The sequence below is a fragment of the Microcaecilia unicolor genome, chromosome 4, assembly GCF_901765095.1.
Source record: "Microcaecilia unicolor chromosome 4, aMicUni1.1, whole genome shotgun sequence".
Taxonomy (NCBI): domain Eukaryota; kingdom Metazoa; phylum Chordata; class Amphibia; order Gymnophiona; family Siphonopidae; genus Microcaecilia; species Microcaecilia unicolor.
Genome location: NC_044034.1, coordinates 75,898,675 through 75,923,105, shown reverse-complemented (window position 1 = coordinate 75,923,105; position 24,431 = coordinate 75,898,675). Strand labels below are relative to the sequence as shown.

Here is a 24,431-nt window from a genome sequence, read left to right as displayed (position 1 = left end):
TGCTAACGATAGACACCCTTTATATTTCTATGGGTGCCTCTAGTGTTAGTGTGTGCTAAAATGTTTGCACGCCTACATTGCATCTTAGTAAACAGGGCCCTTGAATTGTAATGTACCAAGCTTTTCTCCGAGGACAAGCAGGCTGCTTGTTCTCACTGATGGGTGACGTCCACGGCAGCCCCCTCCAATCGGAAGCTTCACTAGCAAAGGCCTTTGCTCACCGCGCATGTGCGGCCGTGTTCCCGCCCGATCCGGTCTTTACCCCTTTCCCATGTTTCCAGCTTTTTCCCCGCGTAAGTTTCCTTTCGCTTTCGGGACCGGCCTATTTGGCCTCGGTACGGGTTTTTTCTCCCTTCTTTTTGGTGCCTTTCGTCGTCATCGCGAATTTTGATTTCGCCGGTGTGATTTTTCCACCCATGTCATGGAAGTCTTCCAGTGGCTTCAAGAAGTGCACCCTGTGCGCCCGGGTAATCTCGCTCACTGATAGGCACGCTTCGTGTCTTCAGTGTCTGGGGGCTGGGCACCGCCCGCAGGCCTGCAGTCTTTGTGCTCTTTTGAAATAGAGGACTCAGGTAGCGAGATTGGCCCAGGCCCAGTGTAACGCGTTGTTCTCGGGCTCTTCGACGACAACAGCACGGGATGCATCGAGTGCATCAACGTCGACAGCATCGAAGTCTTCGACCTCGGCATCGACTGCATCGAGGCTTCTACCTCCTGCATCGTCGGTACCGAGACATCGGAAGGCTGCGTCGACGTCGGTGGTACCGGGACCTCCGCTATTGCTGATGTCGTCGGACGGTGGTGCTTCGTCTGGAGTGCAGGTGAGGGCTGTCCATTCCCCTGCTGGTGGTGGTGAGCCTTCGGGTGGGTCTCCCCCTGCCCTGAGGGCTCCTGTGGTACAGCCCCCCCGAGATCGACCTTCTTCGGCCTCGGCCCCGAGGAAGCGACAGTTGGATTCTACGTCCTCCTCGTCGGTACCGGGAAGCTCCGGTGACATGCTTCGCTTGAAGAAGTCAAAGAAGCATCGTCACCGGTCTCCTTCCCGTCTCGGTACCGAGAGCTCTGGGTCGCCGAGGCAGTCGGCACCCAGTAGGCATCGGCACCGGGAGGACCGCTCACCCTCTGTTCAGGAGGTGTCGATGCGCTCCCCCTTGGACAGCCCGGAACCGCCTCCATGCCCGGAACAGACTCTGACCTCGACACCTGCATCGGCTTCTCAGTCTTTCTCCACAGCCGCTCTGCACGAGAGTCTCCGGGCCGTTCTTCCAGAGATTCTGGGAGAGCTGTTGCGCCCTTCTCCGGTACCGGGGGTGCTTGCGCCACCAGTACCGTCGAGTGAGGCGACGGCTGGCCCCTTGCCCGAGGTGAGGTTTCCGGTACCGGCTACGGCCGCCTCCCAGGCAGACTCCCCGACGACGTTGGCGGAGAGAGCTTCGCCGGTGCTGGCGAGGGAGTCCACCTATCGACGCTCCTACTGTGGCCGTGTTTCCACGGAGTCGAGTCGGGCACGGCTTCAGACGCAGGTTCGTGAACTTGTGTCTGATACCGATGGTGAGGCCTCGTGGGAGGAGGAGGAGGACATCAGATATTTCTCTGACGAGGAGTCTGATGGCTTTCCTTCTGATCCCACTCCCTCCCCTGAAAGGCAGCTTTCTCCTCCCAAGAGTCTGTCTTTCGCGGCCTTTGTCCGGGAGATGTCTACGGCCATTCCCTTCCCGGTGGTTGTGGAGGATGAGCCCAGGGCTGAAATGTTTGAGCTCTTGGACTTTCCTTCTCCACCTAAGGAGGCGTCCACAGTACCCATGCATCATGCCCTAAAAAAGACATTGCTGGTGAACTGGACCAAGCCACTAACTAATCCCCACATTCCCAAGAAGATGGAGTCCCAGTATCGGATCCATGGAGACCCAGAGCTGATGCGCACTCAGTTGCCTCACGACTCTGGTGTGGTGGATCTGGCCCTAAAGAAGGCTAAGAGTTAGAGAGAGCATGCTTCGGCGCCCCCGGGCAAAGACTCCAGAACCTTAGACTCCTTTGGGAGGAAGGCCTATCATTCCTCTGTGCTCGTGGCCAAGATTCAGTCCTACCAGCTCTACACGAGCATCCATATGCGGAACAATGTGCGACAGTTGGCGGGCTTGGTGGACAAGCTCCCTCCTGAGCAAGCCAAGCCGTTTCAGGAGGTGGTCAGGCAGCTGAAGGCGTGCAGAAAATTCCTGGCCAGAGGGGTATATGATACCTTTGATGTTGCGTCCAGGGCCGCTGCTCAAGGTGTGGTGATGCGCAGACTCTCATGGCTGTGTGCCTCCGACCTGGAGAATAGGATCCAGCAGCGGATTGCAGACTCCCCTTGCCGAGCGGACAACATTTTTGGAGAAAAAGTCGAGCAGGTGGTAGAACAGCTCCACCAGCGGGATAACGCTTTCGACAAATTCTCCCGCCAGCAGCCTTCAGCATCTACCTCCTCAGGTAGACGTTTTTATGGGGGAAGGAGGGCTGTTCCCTACTCTTCTGGTAAGCGTAGGTACAATCCTCCCTCTCGCCAGCCTGCGGCCCAGGCTAAGCCCCAGCGCGCTCGCTCTCGTCAGCAGCGTGCGCCTCAGCAAGGCCCTACGGCTCCCCAGCAAAAGCAGGGGACGAGCTTTTAACTGGCTCCAGCAGAGCATAGCCGACATCAACGTATCCGTGCCGGGCGATCTACCGGTCGGGGGGAGGTTGAAAGTTTTTCACCAAAGGTGGCCTCTTATAACCTCCGACCGTTGGGTTCTTCAAATAGTCCGGCAAGGATACACCCTCAATTCGGCCTCGAAGCCTCCAAATTGCCCACCGGGAGCTCAGTCCTACAGCTTCCAGCACAAGCAGGTACTTGCAGAGGAACTCTCCTCCCTTCTCAGTGCCAGTGCGGTCGAGCCCGTGCCATCCGGGCAAGAAGGGCTGGGATTCTATTCCAGGTACTTCCTTGTGGAAAAGAAAACAGGGGGGATGCGTCCCATCCTAGACCTAAGGGCCCTGAACAAATATCTGGTCAAGGAAAAGTTCAGGATGCTTTCCCTGGGCACCCTTCTTCCCATGATTCAGGAAAACGATTGGCTATGCTCTCTGGACTTGAAGGACGCCTACACGCACATCCCGATATTGCCAGCTCACAGGCAGTATTACTACTACTACTACTACTATTTAGCATTTCTATAGCGCTACAAGGCATACGCAGCGCTGCACAAACATAGAAGAAAGACAGTCCCTGCTCAAAGAGCTTACAATCTAATAGACAAAAAATAAATAAAGTAAGCAAATCAATCAATTAATGTGAACGGGAAGGAAGAGAGGAGGGTAGGTGGAGGCGAGTGGTTACAAGTGGTTACGAGTCAAAGCAATGTTAAAGAGGTGGGCTTTCAGTCTAGACTTAAAGGTGGCCAAGGATGGGCAAGACGTAGGGGCTCAGGAAGTTTATTCAGGCGTAGGGTGCAGCGAGACAGAAGGCGCGAAGTCTGGAGTTGGCAGTAGTGGAGAAGGGAACAGATAAGAAGGATTTATCCATGGAACGGAGTGCACGGGAAGGGGTGTAGGGAAGGACGAGTGTGGAGAGATACTGGGGAGCAGCAGAGTGAATACATTTATAGGTTAGTAGAAGAAGTTTGAACAGGATGCGAAAACGGATAGGGAGCCAGTGAAGGGTCTTGAGGAGAGGGGTAGTATGAGTAAAGCGACCCTGGCGGAAGATGAGACGGGCAGCAGAGTTTTGAACCGACTGGAGCGGGGAGAGGTGACTAAGTGGGAGGCCAGCAAGAAGCAGATTGCAGTAGTCTAGACGAGAGGTGACAAGGGTGTGGATGAGGGTTTTGGTAGAGTGCTCGGAAAGAAAGGGGCGGATTTTACGGATGTTGTAAAGAAAGAAACGACAGGTCTTGGCGGTCTGCTGGATATGAGCAGAGAAGGAGAGAGAAGAGTCAAAGATGACCCCAAGGTTTCGAGCTGAGGAGACAGGGAGAATGAGAGAGCCATCAACAGAAATAGAAACGGGGGAAGCGGGGGAGGTGGGTTTGGGGGGGAAAATGAGAAGCTCGGTTTTGGTCATATTTAATTTCAGGTGGCGTTGAGACATCCAGGCAGCAATGTCAGACAAGCACGCTGAAACTTCGTATCTGCGATTTCGTCTGGGCACACGTCACTTCCAGTACTGTGTGCTACCCTTTGGGCTCGCCTCTGCGCCCAGAGTGTTCACGAAGTGTCTGGCTGTAGTAGCAGCAGCGCTTCGCAGGCTGGGAGTGCACGTGTTCCCTTATCTCGACGATTGGCTGGTGAAGAACACATCCGAGGCAGGAGCTCTACAGTCCATGCAGATGACTATTCGACTCCTGGAGCTACTGGGGTTTGTGATAAATTACCCAAAGTCCCATCTTCTCCCAGTGCAGAGACTCAAATTCATAGGAGTTCTGCTGGATTCTCGGAAGGCTCGTGCCTATCTTCCGGAGACAAGGGCCAACAATCTGCTGTCCCTCGTCTCCCGGGTACGAGCGTCCCAGCAGATCACAGCTCGGCAGATGTTGAGATTGCTTGACCACATGGCCTCCACAGTTCATGTGACTCCCATGGCTCGTCTTCACATGCGATCTGCTCAATGGACCCTAGCTTCCCAGTGGTTTCAGGCTGCTGGGGATCTAGAGGACGTGATCTACCTGTCCACGAGTTTTTTCAAATCCCTGTACTGGTGGACGATTTGGTCCAATTTGACTCTGGGACGCCCTTTCCAAATTCCTCTGCCACAAAAGGTGCTGACTACGGATGCGTCTCTCCTGGGGTGGGGAGCTCATGTTGATGGGCTTCACACCCAGGGAAGCTGGTCCCTCCAGGAACACGATCTGCAGATCAATCTCCTGGAGTTACGAGCGGTCTGGAACGCTCTGAAGGCTTTCAGAGATCGGCTGTCCCATCAAATTATCCAAATTCAGAAAGACAACCAGGTTGCCATGTATTACATCAACAAGCAGGGGGGCACCGGATCTCGCCCCCTGTGTCAGGAAGCCGTCAGCATGTGGCTGTGGCTCGCCATCATGGCATGTTGCTCCAAGCCACATATCTGGCAGGCGGTAAACAACAGTCTGGCCGACAGGTTGAGCAGGATTATGCAACCTCACGAGTGGTCGCTCAACTCCAGAGTAGTGCGCCGGATCTTCCAGGTGTGGGGCACCCCCTTGGTAGATCTCTTTGCATCTCGAGCCAACCACAAGGTCCCTCAGTTCTGTTCCAGACTTCAGGCCCACGGCCGACTGGCATCGGATGCCTTCCTCCTGGATTGGGGGGAAGGCCTGCTGTATGCTTATCTTCCCATACCTCTGGTAGGGAAGACTTTGTTGAAACTCAAGCAAGACCGAGGCACCATGATTCTGATTGCTCCTTTTTGGCCGCGTCAGATCTGGTTCCCTCTCCTTCTGGAGTTGTCCTCAGAAGAACCGTGGACATTGGAGTGTTTTCCGACCCTCATCACACAGGACGAAGGGGCGCTTCTGCATCCTAACCTCCAGTTTCTGGCTCTCACGGCCTGGATGTTGAGAGCGTAGACTTTGCCTCTTTGGGTCTGTTGGAGGGTGTCTCCCGTGTCTTCCAGAAAAGATTCCACTAAGAGGAGTTACTTCTTTTTATGGAGGAGGTTTGCCGTCTGGTGTGACAGCAAGGCCTTAGATCCTCGCTCCTGTCCTACACAGACCCTGCTTGAATACCTTCTGCACTTGTCTGAGTCTGGTCTCAAGACCAACTCTGTAAGGGTTCACCTTAGCGCAATCAGTGCATACCATTACCGTGTGGAAGGTAAGCCGATCTCGGGACAGCCTTTAGTTGTTCGCTTAATGAGAGGTTTGCTTTTGTCAAAGCCCCCCGTCAAACCTCCTACAGTGTCATGGGATCTCAATGTCATTCTCACCCAGCAGATGAAACCTCCTTTTGAGCCACTGAACTCCTGCCATCTGAAGTACTTGACCTGGAAGGTCATTTTCTTGGTGGCAGTTACTTCAGCTCGTCGAGTCAGTGAGCTTCAGGCCCCTTACACCAGATTTCATCATAATAGAGTAGTCCTCCGCACTCACCCTAAGTTCTTGCCGAAGGTAGTGTCGGAGTTCCATCTGAACCAGTCAATTGTCTTGCCAACATTCTTTCCCCGTCCGCATTCCTGCCCTGCTGAACGTCAGCTGCACACATTGGACTGCAAAAGAGCATTGGCCTTCTATCTGTAGCGTACACAGCCCAACAGACAGTCCGCTCAATTGTTTGTTTCTTTTGATCCCAACAGGAGGGGAGTGGCTGTGGGGAAACGCACCATTTCAAATTGGCTAGCAGATTGCATTTCCTTCACTTACGCCCAGGCTGGGCTGGCTGTTGAGGGTCATAGTGTTAGAGCCATGGCAGCGTCAGTGGCCCACTTGAAGAGATTTGCAAGGCTGCGACGTGGTCATCTGTCCACACATTCACATCTTATTACTGCCTGCAGCAGGATACCCGACGCGACAGTCGGTTTGGGCAGTCAGTGCTTCAGAATCTGTTCGGGGTTTAGAATCCAACTCCACCCCCCTAGGCCCATGTTTATTCTGTTCCAGGCTACACTCTGTTAGTTGGATAAGTTGTTAGGTCAATCTCAGTTCCATATCATCATGCTGATCAATCCATAGACTGGTGGGTTGTGTCCATCTACCAGCAGGTGGAGATAGAGAGCAAACTTTTGCCTCCCTATATGTGGTCATGTGCTGCCGGAAACTCCTCAGTATGTTCTCTATCTCAGCAGGTGGTGGTCACACACAGCAGCAGCTCTGGCTAGGCCTCCAAGCCTAATTTTTAGGTTTTGTTGAGTGCCTGGGGTTGAGGGCTCTTCTTGAGCAAGTGCAAACCTGGTGGCGCCAGGTCCCTCCTTTTCTCCCCCCTCCCGCTGGCTCCGTTAAAAAAAAAAAAATTTTGAACGTCCTTAAAGGCGTTTATTTCGACGTTTATTTAAACGTCTATTGCAGCTACTCACTGGGACACCAGGTCGTTACAGCTCGGAGCGGAAAGCAGGTAATTTTTACCTTTTTATAGCGGGCAGGGGGTTCCCCGATTGATCTCCACGTGGCCTATGGCGTCGGAGGGCGAGGGCGCAAAGAGTCGCTCCCCGGATCGCTTGGGCGCTTCTAGAGGGGATGCGGGGGTCTTAAAGTCTGATTCGCCCTTGTTGGGTGACAGTTTCGTGACCGATGAGTGTCCCGGTCCTTCCTCCGGTGTGGCGGTTTTTCCCGCCATAAACGCCCATCCCCCGTTGCTCGCCTCCGCCATCTTGGCCGGCCACGCGGCTCGGACGGCTTCTTCTTGGGCCGCCCTTGAGGTGGGAGACATTAATGCCATGAACGCCCTTAATTTGGGCGACGGCACAAAAGCGGCTAAAGTTAAGCGCCGTTCTTCCCGCGCGGCTCCTTCGCGGAGTGTCGCGCCGGACGCCATCTTGGATGCGCAGCATGTCTCTCCCCCGCTCTTGCGAGCGCCGGTTGAGGGTGCGTCTAGGGCTGTAGCCCAGGCTGCGGAAGTGCACAGTCTGGGGTGTTTCTCCCCCGAGTTTGTTTTGCTGCTGCAGCAGGCCTTCCTTATGCAAAACGCTGCCCCTGCTCCCTCATCTGGTAAAGAGGTTGAGGCTCCCGGAGGTAAACGCCCTCGGGTTGATTCCCAGGCCTTGGAGGACTTTGTCTCCTCCGATGTAGATGAGGGCAGCGTATCTGAGTTCTCCCAACGGTCCTTTGCGGATTCCTTGGAGGAGACGGATCCCCGCTCGGATGGAGCGGATGACCCCTCTGCAGCGCGGCTCTTTAGCTCAGAGGATTTGCCCAACCTGTTAGTGCAGGCCATGGGCATTTTGAAGATTTCCTCTCCGGAGGACGTCTCTCCCTCAGCCCCTGTTGGCTCTGCCATTATGCTGGGGACAAAGCGCCCGCCTAGAACCTTCCACGTGCATGATGCCATGCACACCTTAATTTCGGCTCAATGGGATGTCCCGGAAGCGAGCCTTAAAGTGGCTAGGGCTATGTCCCGCCTCTATCCTTTGCCTGAAAGTGAACGTGAGGCCTATCTGTGGCCTACCGTGGATTCTTTAATCACTGCGGTGACTAAGAAAACTGCGTTGCCGGTGGAAGGTGGCACGGCCCTAAAGGACGCCCAAGACAGAAGATTGGAGGCGGCCTTAAGGTCGTCCTTTGAGGCGGCTGCTTTAAGTTTGCAGGCCTCAGTTTGCGGCTCCTATGTGGCCAGGGCGTGCCTGACTATGGTGCAGCGGGCTTCCCCCTCGGATCATTCCTTGAGGGCTGATTGGCCGGCCCTGGAATCGGGCTTAGCCTATTTGGCAGACTTGCTGTATGATGTCTTGAGGGCCTCAGCTAAAGGCATGGCTCAGACAATCTCTGCGCGGCGGTGGCTTTGGCTGAAGCATTGGTCTGCTGACCACGCCTCTAAATCCCGCCTGGCTAGATTGCCTTTTAAAGGCAAGCTGCTCTTTGGGGTCGAGCTGGACAAAATCGTGACCGATCTCGGCACGTCTAAGGGCAAGAAGTTACCAGAGGTCAGGGCTCGGGCTAGTACTCGCCCCGGTACCTCCAGAGGACGGTTTCAGGAAGCCCGTCGGTTCCGCCCGGGCAGGTCGGGCTCCTCTGCCCCCTCTTCCTTCAAGAGGAACTTCTCCCCCAAGCAGCATTCCTTTCGCAGAGACCGCCGTCCCGGAGGTGCTCCCTCCGGTCCTCCCCCAGGGTCTCGTACCCAATGACGGGGCCTTGGTCCACGCCCCAGTGCAGATTGGAGGACGGCTGTCCTCATTTTTGGGCGAGTGGACCACAATAACTTCAGACGCTTGGGTGCTGGAAGTCATCAAAGACGGCTACAAGCTAGAGTTCTGCCGACCCTTAAGAGACGGGTTTGTACTCTCTCCCTGCAAGTCTCCGGTCAAAGCTGTGGCAGTGCAGCAGACCTTGGACAACCTGATCCGCCTGGGTGCGGTCGTTCCGGTGCCAGAAAATCAGCTTGGCAAGGGGCGTTACTCCATTTACTTTGTTGTACCAAAGAAAGGAGGTTCTGTCCGGCCTATCCTCGACCTCAAAGGGGTCAATCGGGCCTTGAAAGTTCGGCACTTTCGCATGGAGACTCTCCGCTCTGTTATAGCGGCAGTGAAGGCAGGGGAGTACCTGGCATCCTTGGACATCAAGGAAGCGTACTTGCATATTCCCATCTGGCCTCCTCATCAACGCTTTCTGCGTTTTGCAGTCCTGGGCCGACACTTCCAGTTCAGAGCCCTCCCGTTCGGGTTGGCTACTGCTCCGCGGACCTTCTCCAAAGTAATGGTGGTCATCGCGGCCTTCCTGAGGAAGGAAGGAGTACAAGTCCATCCTTATCTGGACGACTGGTTGATCCGAGCCCCCTCTTATGCAGAGTGCGGCAAAGCTGTGAACCGGGTGGTTGCTCTTTTGAGCTCCCTGGGGTGGATCATCAACTGGGAGAAAAGCCAGCTGCGCCCAACTCAGTCCCTGGAGTATCTGGGAGTTCGATTCGACACCCAAGTGGGCAGAGTGTTCCTGCCAGACAATCGGATTGTCAAGCTTCAGGCTCAGGTGGACCAGTTCCTAGTAGCCTCTCCTCTTCGGGCTTGGGACTATGTGCAGCTGTTGGGCTCTATGACGGCCACGATGGAAGTAGTGCCCTGGGCCAGGGCTCATATGAGACCACTACAACACTCTCTGCTGCAGCGCTGGACTCCGATGTCGGAGGATTATGCTGTGCGCCTTCCCTTGGACCCAGCAGTGCGCAAGGCGCTGAGCTGGTGGACGCAGACGGACAAGTTGTCTGCAGGAATGCCTCTGGTGACCCCGGAGTGGATTGTCGTCACGACGGACGCCTCTTTGTCGGGCTGGGGAGCCCACTGCTTGGGAAGGACAGCGCAGGGGCTCTGGTCTCCTGCAGAGGCAAAGTGGTCTATCAACCTCCTGGAACTCAGAGCCATTCGGTTGGCGCTTTTGGAGTTCATCCCGGTACTGGCGTTGAAGCCAGTACGGGTCCTGTCGGACAATGCCACGGCTGTGGCCTATGTCAACCGCCAGGGAGGTACCAAGAGCGCCCCTCTAGCCAAGGAGGCCATGAATTTATGCCAGTGGGCGGAAGCGAACCTGGAACAGCTGTCAGCGGCCCACATTGCCGGAGTCATGAATGTCAAGGCGGACTTTCTCAGTCGCCATACCTTGGAGCCCGGAGAGTGGCAGCTATCTGCTCAGGCGTTCTTGGACATCACAAAGCGCTGGGGCCAGCCGAGCCTAGATCTGATGGCGTCATCGGCCAATTACCAAGTGCCGCGCTTTTTCAGCAGAGGACGGGACCCTCGATCCCTGGGAGTAGATGCTCTTCTCCAACAGTGGCCGACACAAGAGCTTCTCTATGTGTTCCCGCCCTGGCCCATGTTGGGCAGGGTGCTAGACCGGGTGGCAAAGCATCCAGGCCGGATAATCCTGGTGGGTCCGGATTGGCCCAGACGTCCCTGGTATGCGGACTTGATCAGGCTCTCAGTCGACGATCCTCTGCGGCTGCCAGTGGAGCAGGGCCTGTTACATCAGGGTCCCGTGGTGATGGAGGATCCCTCCCCCTTTGGTCTTACGGCCTGGCTATTGAGCGGCAGCGTCTGAGAAAGAAGGGCTTCTCAGACAAGGTCATCACCACTATGCTGAGAGCGAGGAAGCGCTCTACTTCTACGGCTTACGCCAGGGTTTGGCGTACCTTTGCAGCGTGGTGTGAAGCAGGCTCACTTTCTCCCTTCACTGCTCCAATTTCTTCAGTGTTGGCGTTCCTGCAAAAAGGTCTGGAGAAAGGCCTGTCGCTCAGTTCCCTTAAAGTCCAGGTAGCGGCTCTGGCTTGCTTCAGGGGCCGCCTGAAGGGTGCTTCCCTGGCTTCGCAGCCAGATGTGGTGCGCTTTCTCAAGGGAGTTAATCACCTGCGCCCTCCTCTGCACTCAGTGGTGCCTGCGTGGAATCTCAACCTGGTGCTAAGAGCCTTGCAGAAGCCGCCTTTTGAACCCTTGTCGAGGGCATCTCTGAAAGACCTGACGTTGAAAGCAGTCTTTTTGGTGGCTATCGCTTCAGCCAGAAGAGTTTCCGAGCTCCAGGCGCTCTCATGTCGAGAGCCTTTTCTGCAGTTCACTGAGGCAGGAGTGACTATTCGCACAGTGCCTTCCTTCCTGCCCAAGATTGTTTCTCGCTTCCATGTGAATCAGCAGCTCCTTTCGTAGGGAGGACTACCCAGAGGAATTCTCTGCTCTCAAATATCTGGATGTGAGACGAGTGATCATCAGATACTTGGAAGTGACCAATGATTTCCGGAAATCGGATCATCTGTTTGTCCTGTTTGCAGGTCCTCGTAAGGGTCTGCAGGCTGCTAAGCCTACAGTGGCAAGATGGGTCAAGGAAGCCATTGCAGCGGCTTATGTGGCCGCGGGGAAGGTGCTGCCTATCCAGCTGAAGGCTCACTCCACTAGAGCTCAGGCGGCCTCGATGGCAGAGGCCGGGTTCGTCTCCTTGGCAGAGATATGCAAGGCGGCAACTTGGGCATCGGCCCATACATTCTCCAAGCATTACCGCTTGACTGTGGCTGCTCGGGCGGAGGCCCGGTTTGGAGCTTCAGTGTTGAAGTCAGGGATTTCAATGTCCCGCCCTGGGTGAGTACTGCTTCGGTACATCCCACCAGTCTATGGATTGATCAGCATGATGATATGGAAGGTAAAATTATGTATCATACCTGATAATTTTCTTTCCATTAATCATAGCTGATCAATCCATAGCCCCTCCCAGATATCTGTACTGTTTATATTCTGGTTGAATTTTAGGTTCAAGTTTAGTCTTCAGTTACTTCAGGAGGACTTCGTGTTCAAGTTTTTTCACTTGGATTCTTCAAGAGTTGAGACGAGTTTGTGTTACAGTGAGCTGCTGCATTCCTCTCCCCTCCGTTTTACGGGGCTGGATTGAGACTTAAATTCTGCCGGCACTCCCTCCCGCTTCGTGCGGCTGTAGGGCAGCTTTGTACCCCTCCCGCTTCGGCGGTGTTAGGGTCAGTCAGCTCCTGTTGCGGTTGCAGGATAAGCCAGATCCCCCCGCATCGGCGGGGTGGTGTCCCTCCCCCGCTCCGCGGGGATGAGCTGGACGGATTCCCCTCCCCCACTTGTGTGGGGATGAGCTGGGTTAATTCCCCTCCCCCGTTTCGGCGGTGGTGAGCTGGGCAGAGTGTCCCTTTGTGGGTGTAATTCTCTAAGTGCTGAGTCCTGCGGATGGAGCTTTGATATCGACATACTGAGGAGTTTCCGGCAGCACATGACCACATATAGGGAGGCAAAAGTTTGCTCTCTATCTCCACCTGCTGGTAGATGGACACAACCCACCAGTCTATGGATTGATCAGCTATGATTAATGGAAAGAAAATTATCAGGTATGATACATAATTTTACCTTATGTCCTCGCCGTTGCGAGGCCCAATTGACCATGTTTGTTGTTTTGAGTGAACCTGGGGGCTAGGGATACCCCATCAGTGAGAACAAGCAGCCTGCTTGTCCTCGGAGAAAGCGAATGCTACATACCTTTAGAAGGTATTCTCCGTGGACAGCAGGCTGATTGTTCTCACAAACCCGCCCGCCTCCCCTTTGGAGTTGTGTCTTCCCTTGTCTTTGTCTTGCTACATACGGGACTGACGAACACGAGCCGGTTCGGGCGGGAAGACTGCTGCGCATGCACGGTGCGCATGGGCGCGCGAGGGCTAGCAAAGGCCTTTGCTAGTGAAGTTTCCGATTGGAGGGGGCTGCCGTGGACGTGACCCATCAGTGAGAACAATCAGCCTGCTGTCCTCGGAGAATACCTTCTACAGGTATGTAGCATTCGCTTTATTATTAGCATATGAGGCAATCTGAAAGCCTTGCAAGGCAGGCCATATCTCTGATTTAGTCTTTTGTGACTTGGACCTTTTTTTTTTTTCCTGTAAAAGCAGGTCTAAATCCATACATTGAATTTTAGAATCCTGAAATGCAAAAATACAATAACTCTCAGTAAATCTTGCATGATGAAATACGTAAGAATTTTAACAATAACATTTTTATGCTTGTATTTTTAAGACCATGTCCGCCAAGGAGAAAGGAAAATTTGAGGATATGGCAAAGGCTGACAAGTTGCGTTATGAGAGGGAAATGAAGTCTTATATACCACCCAAAGGGGAAACAAAAAAGAAGTTTAAGGACCCCAATGCTCCAAAGAGGCCACCGTGAGTATAGTCACTTTCCTATTAAAGCACTGATAGGAAATGTATTTGTACACTCAAGGCTCATTTTCAAAAGAGAAAAACATCTTAAAAACAACATGAAGTGGTATTTGGATGGTTTTCTCCAAAAAATGTCGTAATCACAATTTTTGAAACTTGGATTTGAGACTTTTCTCTGCAGTGCTGCAATTCACAAGGGGGTGTGTTGGGGGTGGGATTTGGGCATTCCCAAAACTTGGAAGTCCAGAAGAGGAAAACAGAAATCTGCAGGTAGTGTAATGCAGTCCAGAAAAGCAGAACACACATCTTGATTGGTTTAAGAGGCTTTTTAATCTTGTCACTTTAAAACAAAACCAGACGTTGCCACATTTTGCCTCTCTAAAGGCTGCTTCAGGCGCTACAACTGTTAGGGTCCTAAAAGGCAAATACACCTAATAGTAGTCAAATCCAAGTGAAAACATCAACCATAAATGCACAGCCAGCTATTCTTGTCTTTTTCTAAGAAATTCATCCAGAATGGAATGATTTTGTCCTTTCAGGACCTGAGCTGTGATGAATCAGTCATGGGTAAAGCTCTCAGGTATCCCACACCATTCTTTTCACTCTTTCAAAATGTAGCCTACTTTTACTTATATTGTTGCAAAATCTATGATGGCCTGAAAGGACACAATCTTTTCATTTTGGATGAATTTCTTAGAAAAAGACAAGAATGACTGGCTGTGCATTTTTGGTTTCTGCTTTTACTTGGATTTGACTGCTAACCAGTGGTGTGCTGGAGCCTGCTCGCAAGAGCCGGTTGTTAAATTTTAATGTTTTGCGAGCCGGTTGTTTAAAATCAGGCAGGGCTCCCTTCCACTCCCTGTTCGCTTCTCCTCCCGGCTCCCCCGAGCTGCAGGGTCCCGGTATATACCTGAAGCCGCCACCCTGATGGTCTAGTGGATTCTTCGGGGCGGGAAAGATCCCCAGTCTTTCCTGCCTGCTGCCGGTGCTGACCCTCTTCTTGCTGCCATATCGCTCTTTAAAAATGGCTGCCGAGACTTCCAGCTGAAGTCTTGGCGGCCATTTTAAAGAAGGTACGGCAGCAAGAGGGTCGGCGCTGGCAGCGGGATCTTTCCTGCCCCGAAGAATCCATTAGACCATCAGGGTGGCTTCAGACATGTGCCGGGAGGGCACCCTGTGGCTCGGGGGACTGGGGAGGAGGTCAGCAGCGGGCAGGAAAGACTGGGGATCTTTCCTGCCCCGAAGAATCCACTAGACCACCAGGGTGGTGGCTTCAGGTATGTGCTGGGAGTGGCCCAGGGGAGTGGGGAGGAGGTCTGGAATAGCCTGGTAGGTGGGTGAGATATGCATACTGTAAAAAAACAAATCGTTGAATTTTTATTTAATCTTATATTTTCAAGCATGCCAGCTTGTGCATACGGAATAATAGTGGAATAACTTTTCATAGATAGAGTAGTAATTCGTTATAAATTGTAATCAGTGTTATAGGAACGCCCTAGCACTGTTATATTCGTGCAGAGATTTTTTTCTACTGGTAAAGGGCCATAAAACAGAAATCATGTTATGAGAATCAGGTGCTCAACACTCAGAATTTCTATCTGTTTACTTACTTATGGCATTTTATCCCACATTAAACATGAATTACATTGGAACATGGGAGCATTTAAAATCTTTTTATTTTTTCCTGGAAAGAGTAATGCATTGCCTTCCCCCAGGCTCTCCCCGGGTATAGCCAGCCCTGCAATTGTTGGGGGGGGGGGGGGGGGTACAGGAGAGAGCCTGTTGTTAAAAATTTACCAGCACACCACTGCTGCTAACTATTAAGTGTATGTGCCTTTTAGAACCCTAATAGCTGTAGCCCCTGACACAGCCTTTAGAGAGGTAAAACATAGCCACGTTGGATGTTTTTCTGTCATAATGGAACAATGCAAAAACATCCAGGGCTAAAAGGTAAGATGTTTTGGTTTAGAGCAGATTCAATCACCCTAGTAAACAGAGCCTTAACAATCAATTATTCTAGTTAATTAGCACTAAGTAGGACTTAGGCATGGGTCTGCCTATATGTTATTCTATAACACTGGGTACCTAAACTTCATAGTGCAAGACACAAAAGGCATGTTCATTGAGGGGCATGGGCAGGTTGGGGGTGTTAGAGAATAATTGGATTCTTGCTCCCAACTGCCATCAATTGGACACCAGTATTTATACCAGCGTTTGGCAGGCATAAGTCCTTGTGCCCAAAGTTGGACATGGGAATCTGTGCTAAGTGCTATTCTATAAAGGTTGCATAGCACTAAGCAACCTTTATAGAATGGCGCTTAGCATGGATTTTAACAGTTCGTATGTCTGGTTGCCATTTACTGAATCTGACTGTATGGGCCTATATATTCAAGTGCTGTAATAGCGTTTTCATTATTCCCATTATTTCAGAACCTGTGGGAACTAGCAGGTGGATAGAGAACTGAAAACTGAGTTGAGACCTCTCTCTTGGCATGTCCAGTTCAGCAGTATTTTCTATCTGCATCATGTGAAAGGACACACTTTTCAGCCTCTGGTTCTGAATGAATTGTTCCTGGTCCAGTTGGTTAATTGCTCTCCAGTTGAGCTTTGCAGGTGGCATCTGGAGGTCTTCAGATCCCTGTCTCTGGTGCCCCGTGAATTTACTTCTTCTTTCCCTTCACCTCTTCCCTGTTTCCTGTGGAGCTCTTATTTTTCCAGCACAACAATCTTGGGGGGTGGAAAGAAGGAATAAGGTTTACTGGAGAGCCTGGGACAGAGTCCTGATTCTTTCTCAACTGGGGTAAGACATGTGGTGACTGTGAGCTTGGGCAGGTGGGGAGCAGCCGACAGTACATAAGAACATAAGAATATCAGCAGTAAGTCTGACTAAAGATTGATTGGGGGGGGGGGGGGGTTGCAAGTTCTACTTGGTTCTGGAGAGAGATTCTGACTCACCGCTTGGGAACTCATTGTGCTGCACTTGTGACAGGATGGATGATGACTCCCATGTAGACAGCAGTGTTCCTGCTGTAGGACCCGCTGGCTGGTGTTTTGCCATTGCAGTGCGTGCAAGCCAGGAATCCAGCGGGACGTGGAAGAAACGGTCGTTGGCTACACATCTTCGGATTTGGTGTAGCATCAGAATATGCTGGGGACCTCGGGCTCTCCAGCAGGGCTGGTGAGCAGTTTGATGCAAAACGTGTAGGAACAGGAGCCATTTTGCTGGAGCCGACTAGCAATAAGGAACAGTGACTGTCTGATCATGCATGGAGCACAGTCGCCATTTTACAACCTCGGGGCCCAACAGAGCATTCAGCTGCATCAGGATCTTGTTTTCTCCACAGTTGATATTGTTCTTACACCAGGCTTATTTACTGAAGCGGGGACAGTCTGAGTTGCTGCAAGGTGCTTCAGTTTCTTGCCCTGCTGCCCCTCCAGTACATAAGTAGTGCCACACTGGGAAAAGACCAAGGGTCTATCGAGCCCAGCATCCCGTCCACGACAGCGGCCAATCCAGTCCAAGGGCACCTGGCGAGCTTCCCAAAGAGATCTCGTTTAGACCTCTAGGAGTGGACAGATGAGGCTATTTCTGCTTTTCATTCTTTATCTAATATATGGGTTCAGTCTATTCAGAGGAGCTGTTAGAGGAAGGAGAGCTCCCTCCTGAGGAGGTGGTGGATCTGAAAGTACTGTGCTTGTTCCATAAAGAGGAACTCGGTACTTTTATTTCTGACTCACCAACAGTGCTTTCCATTGAAGAGCCTTCTGCTTAGGCATCAGGAGTACCCTGTTCGTCAATCATGAATGGGCTTAGAGGTTCTTATAAGGCCTTCCCAATGCATCCAGACATTCAAGACCTGATTACAACAAATTAGTAGTGCTCAGTGTAGGAATTTGCACCCTATACAATAAAGTGCAGTAAGTGATATGGTACTTAACACAGTTTTTAAAGTTATGGAAACAACATCTAAAAGATGATATTAAATCACAGATTGCAACAGATATTAAGGCACATACTTGGCAGGAAGAATTTTCACTAATGTGGAGCCTTTGCTGCTGTAGTTGCTGCTAAAAGCGAAAGAGCCCAAGTACAGCAAGAGAAATATAAAGTGAGCCCTTAGTAAGCACCATCATATAGGTAACATGACGTCAGGATTTTTTTTTTTTTTTTTTTTTTGCCTGTGACCACTACTATATCTTCAACTTGTTCTTTCATAGACCTTTCTTGTATAACTGTTCTCAGTCAACTGAGTCCTTCTGCACTATCAAGTTTTTAGGATATCCAGAATGGTTGATGAATCTATAATGGTTCCATAGATAGCAGAGTGGAATCATTATGGATAGAAATTCCATGTGTGACGGGAAGAAGTAGTACCATTCACTGGGACCGAACGAAAAGACAGATGAAGAAATGTTTACAGGAAGATTGGGCAACACTATAATAATGGGTGATTTCAATTACTCCAATATTGACTGGATAAATGTTAACATCAAAGAGTGCCAGGGAGATAAAAGTTCTAGATGTAATAAACGACTGCTTCTTGGAGCAACTGGTCCAAGAACCAACAAGAGGGGGAGCCATTTTGGATCAGATCCTCGGTGGTGTGCAGGGCATAGTGCAAGAGGTTGCGCTGTTGGGTCCCCTGGGAAACAGTGATCATAACATGATCAAGTTTGAGCTAATATTATGGATAAACCTGCAAAGGAAATCTACTGTAGCTGCATTTCATTTTCGAAAAGGCAACTAATAAAATAAGGAAAATGGTTAAAAAGAAGCTAAAAGGATCAGCTGCTAAGGTTAGGACATTAATGGGCTCATTTTCTAAAGAGGAGGATGCCCATCTTTTGACATAAATCGGAAGATTGACATCCTTCTCACAGAAAGTCCAAATCAGTATAATCGAAAGCCGATTTTGGACATCCCCCAACTGCACTCTATCGCAGGGATGGCCAAAGTTCAAGAGGGACTGTCTGAGGCATAGCGAAGGCGGTACTTGGGCATGCCTAACACTTGGACGTCCTTGACCCATAATCGAAAAAAAACAAGGACGTCCCTGACGAGAACTTGGACGTTTTCACCTGGACCTGTTTTTATTACGACTAAGGCACAAAAAGGTGCCTGAAATGACCAGATGACCACCGGAGACATGACCTCCCGTTAGTCTCCCAGTGGTCACTAACCCTCTCCCACCCTCAAAAAACATCTGTAAAAATATGTCGTGCCAGCCTCAGCAGTTTTAGTGGGTGAGTGCACTTCAGACAGGCAGACCCAGCACCATCCCCCCCCTCACCTGTTACATTTGTGGAGGAAACAGCAAGCCCTCCAAAACCCACCAGAAACCCACTGTACCCACATCTAGCTGCCCCCCCCCCTTCACCCGTAAGGGCTATGGTAGTGGTGTACAGTTGAGTTTTGGGGGGCTCAGCACACAAGGTAAGGGAGCAGTGTTCCTGGGAGCATTTTATGAAGTCCACTGCAGTGCCTCCTAGGGTGCCTGGTTGGTGTCCTGGTTTGTCAGGGGGACCAGTGCACTACAAATGCTGGCTCCTCCCACGACAAAATGGCTTACATTTGGTCGTTTCTGAGATGGACGTCTTTAGTTTCGAAAATCGCCAAAAATCAAACGTCCATGTCTAGGGACGGCGAAATTTAAGAATTTGGACGTCCCTGACGGTATTTTTGAACGAAAGATGGATGTTCATCTTGTTTAGAAAATACAGGTTTCCCTGCCCCTGGATTGGGACATTTTGCGAGGACGTCCCAATCGAAACTTGGGACGTCCCTTTCGAAAATGCCCCTCCACATCAGGCATGGATGTTATTCAAAAATACCATCTTGGAAGCCCAGACCAGATGCATTCCACGTAGTTGCAAAGGTGGAAAGAAGAGAAAACAACAGCATGGTTAAAAGGTGAAGAGAAAGAGGCTATTAATAGCCAAAAGAATGTCCTTCAAAGAATGGAAAAAGGACCCAAATGACAAAAATAAGAAGCAACATAAGCACTGGCAAAGTTGGATGCAAAGCATTAATAAAAAGTCTAAAAGAAACTATGAAGAGAATCTTGCCGTAGAGGCTAAAACTCACAGCGACAACTTTTTCATGTATATCAGAAGCAGAAAGCCTGCAAAGGAATCTGTAGGACCATTAGATCATGAAGGGAAAAAAAGGGTCACTCAGGGAGGACCAAGCCGTAGCGGAGAAACTAAATGAATTCTTTGCTTCAGTCTTTACAGAAGATGATGCGAGAGATCTGCCTGTACTGGAAATGGTTTTCAAGGATAATAATGCGGAGGAAATGAAAGAAATCTCGGTGAACCTGGAAGATGTACTGAGCCAAATTGACAAATTAAAGAGTAGTAAATCACCTGGACTGGATAGCATACATCCAAGGGTACTCAAAGAACTCAAGCATGAAATTGCTGATCTGCTGTTGTAATATGTAACCGATTGTTAAAATCATCCGCAGTACCTGAAGATTGGAGGGTAGCCAATGTGACTCTGATTTTTTTTAAATGGTTCCAGGGGTGATCCGGGAAATTACAGACTGATAAGCCTGACGTCAGTGCCTGGCAAAATAGTGGAAACTATTATAAACAACAAAATTACAGAACACGTAGACAAACATGGTTTAATGGGACATAGTCAGCATGGGTTCAGCCGAGGGAAGTCTTGCCTCACCAATTTGCTTCCTTTCTTTGAAGGTGTGAATAAACGTGGATAAAGGTGAGCTGGTTGATGTAGTATATCTAGGTTTCAGAAAGCTTTTTAAAGTTCCTCATCAGAGACTCCTGAGAAAATTAGAGTCATGGGACAGGAGGCAAGGTTCTGGTGTAGTCTAGGAATTGGTTATTGGACAGAAAACAGAGGGTAAGGTTAAATGGTCATTTCTCTCAGTGGAGGAAGGTGAACAGTGGAGTGCTGCAGGGATCAGTACTGGGACCGGTGCTATTTAAGATATTTATAAATTATATGGTAATCGGAACAGTGAGTGAGGTGATTAAATTTGCAGATGACACAATCTATTCAAGGTTGTTAAAACACGTGAGGACTGTGAAATACTGCAGAAAGACCTTAGGAAATTGGAAGACTGGGCATACAAATGGCAGATGAAATTTAATGTGGACAAATGCAAGGTGATTCACATTGGAAAGAATAATCCAAATCATAGTTACCAGATGCTAGGGTCCATCTTGGGAGTCAGCACTCAAGAAAAATATCTAAGTGTTGTTGTAGATAGTACGCTGAAATCAGTCAGTGTGTGGCAGCAGCCAAAAAAACAAACAGGATGCTAGGAATTATTAGGAAGGGAATGGTGAATAAGATCAAAAATACTATAATGCCTCTTTCTCCGAGGACAAGCAGGCTGCTTGTTCTCACTGATGGGTGACGTCCACGGCAGCCCCTCCAATCGGAATCTTCACTAGCAAAGTCCTTTGCTAGCCCTCGCGCGCCCGCGCGCACCGCGCATGCGCGGCCGTCTTCCCGCCCGAAACCGGCTCGAGCCGGCCAGTCTTCTTTTGTCCGCACTCGGTACGGTCGTGTTTTCGCCGTGTCGAGCCCCGGAAAGTCGACCTCGCGCGTCCAAATTCTGTTTGAGCGTGTTTTTTTCCTTCGGGAAAGCTTTGTTAGTCGGGAAGTGCTCCGGAAACCCTTCGACCGGGTTTCGTGTCAATCCTCCCCGTACTTCCAGCTTTTTGCCCCGGTAAGTTTTCTTTCGTCGTCGGGGTAGGCCTCTTTTCGGCCTCGGTCGAGATTTTTTCTCCCTCTAAATTTTTGGTGCTTCAATTTTCGCCATTTCGGCTTTTGATTTCGCCGGCGTGATTTTTCCGCCCATGACATCGAAGCCTTCCAGCGGCTTCAAGAAGTGCACCCAGTGCGCCCGGGTTATCTCGCTCACTGATCGACACTCGTCGTGTCTTCAGTGTCTGGGGGCCGAGCACCGCCCTCAGAACTGTAGTCTGTGTTCCCTTCTTCAAAGGCGGACTCAGGTAGCGAGACTAGCCCAGTGGAACGTGTTGTTCTCGGGCTCTTCGTCGGCATCGGCACCGGGATCTTCGAGTGCATCGACGTCGTCAGCGTCCAGACCATCTTCCTCGGCCGCCCCTGCATCGAGTGCATCGAGGCATCGGGCCTCTGCATCGGCGCCGAGACATCGGATAGCTGCATCGACGTCGGTGGTACCAGGACCTCGTCTGCTGATGTCGTCGGACGGTGGTGCATCGGGTGGAGTGCAGGTGAGGGCTGTCCATTCCCCTGCTGGTGGCGGTGAGCCCTCGGGTGGGTCTCCTCCTACCCTGAGGGCTCCTGCGGTACAGCCCCCCCGAGATCGACCTTCTTCAGTCTCGGCCCCGAGGAAGCGACGGATGGATTCGACGTCCTCCTCGTCGGTGCCGGGGAGCTCCGGTGACATGCTTCGGAAGAAATCGAAGAAGCATCGACACCGGTCTCCTCCCCATGTCGGCACCGAGAGCTCTGGGTCGCCGAGGGATTCGGCACCCAGCAGGCATCGGCACCGAGAGGACCGCTCACCCTCTGTTCAGGAGGTGTCGATGCGCTCCGCTCTGGACAGCCCGGTACAGCCTCCACGCCCGGAACAGGTCCTGACGTCGACGCCTGCATCGACCTCACAGCCTTTCTCTACAGCCGCTCTAAACGAGAGCCTCCGGGCCGTTCTCCCAGAGATTCTGGGAGAGCTGTTGCGCCCTACCCCTCCGGTACCGGCGGTGCTTGCGCCTCCGGTACCGTCGAGCGTGGCGCCGGCTGGCCCATCGCCCAGGTTGAGGTCCCCGACGTCGGTACCGCGTGCGGTACCGACCGCGGCCACCTCCCAGGAAGGCTCCCCGACTACGTCGGCGGAGGGAGCTTCGCCGATGCGGGCGAGGGAGTCTACCTCTCGACGCCCCCATCGTGGACGTGGCTCCACTGAGTCGAGCAGGGCGAGGTTGCAGACACAGGTTCGTGAACTTGTGTCTGACACCGAGGGTGAGGCCTCGTGGGAGGAAGAGGAAGATCCTCGATATTTCTCTGACGAGGAGTCTGAGGGTCTTCCTTCTGATCCCACTCCCTCTCCTGAAAGACAGCTTTCTCCTCCCGAGAGTCTGTCTTTTGCTTCCTTTGTCCGGGAGATGTCTACGGCCATCCCCTTCCCGGTGGTTGTGGAGGACGAGCCCAGGGCTGAAATGTTTGAGCTCCTGGACTATCCTTCTCCACCTAAGGAAGCGTCCACTGTTCCCTTGCACCATGTCCTGAAAAAGACATTGCTTGCGAACTGGACCAAGCCATTAAGTAATCCCCACATTCCCAAGAAGATCGAGTCCCGGTACCGGATCCATGGGGACCCAGAGCTGATGCGCACTCAGTTGCCTCACGACTCTGGAGTTGTGGATTTGGCCCTAAGAAGGCTAAGAGTTCTAGGGAACATGCTTCGGCGCCCCCGGGCAAGGACGCTAGAACCTTAGACTCCTTTGGGAGGAAGGCCTACCATTCCTCTATGCTCGTGTCCAAGATCCAGTCTTACCAGCTCTACACGAGCATGCACATGCGGAACAATGTGCGGCAGTTGGCGGGCTTGGTTGATGCTCTTCCCCCTGAGCAAGCCAAGCCTTTTCAGGAGGTGGTCAGGCAGCTGAAGGCGTGCAGAAAATTCCTGGCCAGAGGAGTTTATGACACTTTTGATGTTGCGTCCAGGGCCGCTGCTCAAGGTGTGGTGATGCGCAGGCTCTCATGGCTGCGCGCCGCCGACCTGGAGAATAGAATCCAGCAGCGGATTGCGGACTCGCCTTGCCGTGCGGACAACATTTTTGGCGAAAAAGTCGAACAGGTGGTAGAGTCTCTCCACCAGCGGGACACCGCATTCGACAAATTCGCCCGCCGGCAGCCTTCAGCTTCTACCTCTACAGGTAGACGATTTTTCGGGGGAAGGAAGACTGTTCCCTACTCTTCTGGCAGGCGTAGGTACAATCCTCCTTCCCGACAGCCTGCGGCCCAGGCTAAGCCCCAGCGCGCTCGCTCTCGTCAGCAGCGTGCGACTCAGCAAGGCCCCGCGGCTCCCCAGCAAAAGCAAGGGGCGAGCTTTTGACTGGCTCCAGCAGAGCATAGCCGACATCCAAGTGTCCGTGCCGGGCGACCTGCCAGTCGGAGGGAGGTTGAAAGCTTTTCACCAAAGGTGGCCTCTCATAACCTCCGATCAGTGGGTTCTGCAAATAGTCCGGCAAGGATACACCCTCAATTTGGCATCAAACCCTCCAAATTGTCCACCGGGAGCTCAGTCTTACAGCTTCCAGCACAAGAGGGTACTTGCAGAGGAACTCTCCGCCCTTCTCAGCGCCAATGCGGTCGAGCCCGTGCCATCCGGGCAAGAAGGGCTGGGATTCTATTCCAGGTACTTCCTTGTGGAAAAGAAAACAGGGGGGATGCGTCCCATCCTAGACCTAAGGGCCCTGAACAAATATCTCGTAAAAGAAAAGTTCAGGATGCTTTCCCTGGGCACCCTTCTCCCCATGATTCAGCAAAACGATTGGCTATGCTCTCTGGACTTGAAGGATGCCTATACACACATCCCGATACTGCCAGCTCACAGACAGTATCTGCGATTTCAGTTGGGCACCCGCCACTTCCAGTACTGTGTGCTACCCTTTGGGCTCGCCTCTGCGCCCAGGGTGTTCACAAAGTGCCTAGCTGTGGTAGCAGCGGCACTTCGCAGGCTGGGAGTGCACGTGTTCCCATATCTCGACGATTGGCTGGTGAAGAACACATCCGAGGCAGGAGCCCTGCAGTCCATGCAGATGACTATTCGCCTTCTGGAGCTACTGGGGTTTGTGATAAATTACCCAAAGTCCCATCTTCTTCCAGTGCAGAACCTCGAATTCATAGGAGCCCTGCTGGATTCTCGGACGGCTCGCGCCTATCTCCCAGAGACGAGAGCCAACAACTTGTTGTCCCTCGTCTCCCGGGTGCGGGCGTCCCAGCAGATCACAGCTCGGCAGATGTTGAGATTGCTGGGCCACATGGCCTCCACAGTTCATGTGACTCCCATGGCCCGCCTTCACATGAGATCTGCTCAATGGACCCTAGCCTCCCAGTGGTATCAGGCCGCTGGGGGACTAGAGGACGTGATCCACCTGTCCACGAGTTTTCTCGAATCCCTGTATTGGTGGAC

At 51.9% G+C, this 24,431-nt stretch overlaps 1 protein-coding gene across 1 annotated transcript in view; it reads left to right on the top strand.

Annotated features, from left to right (window-relative positions):
• HMGB1 (high mobility group box 1) overlaps positions 1–24,431 on the top strand; it is an 88,624-nt gene that overhangs the window by 7,282 nt on the left and 56,911 nt on the right. The window contains 1 exon segment of the mRNA XM_030200359.1: positions 13,130–13,275. Coding sequence (XP_030056219.1) covers positions 13,130–13,275 — 146 coding nt within the window.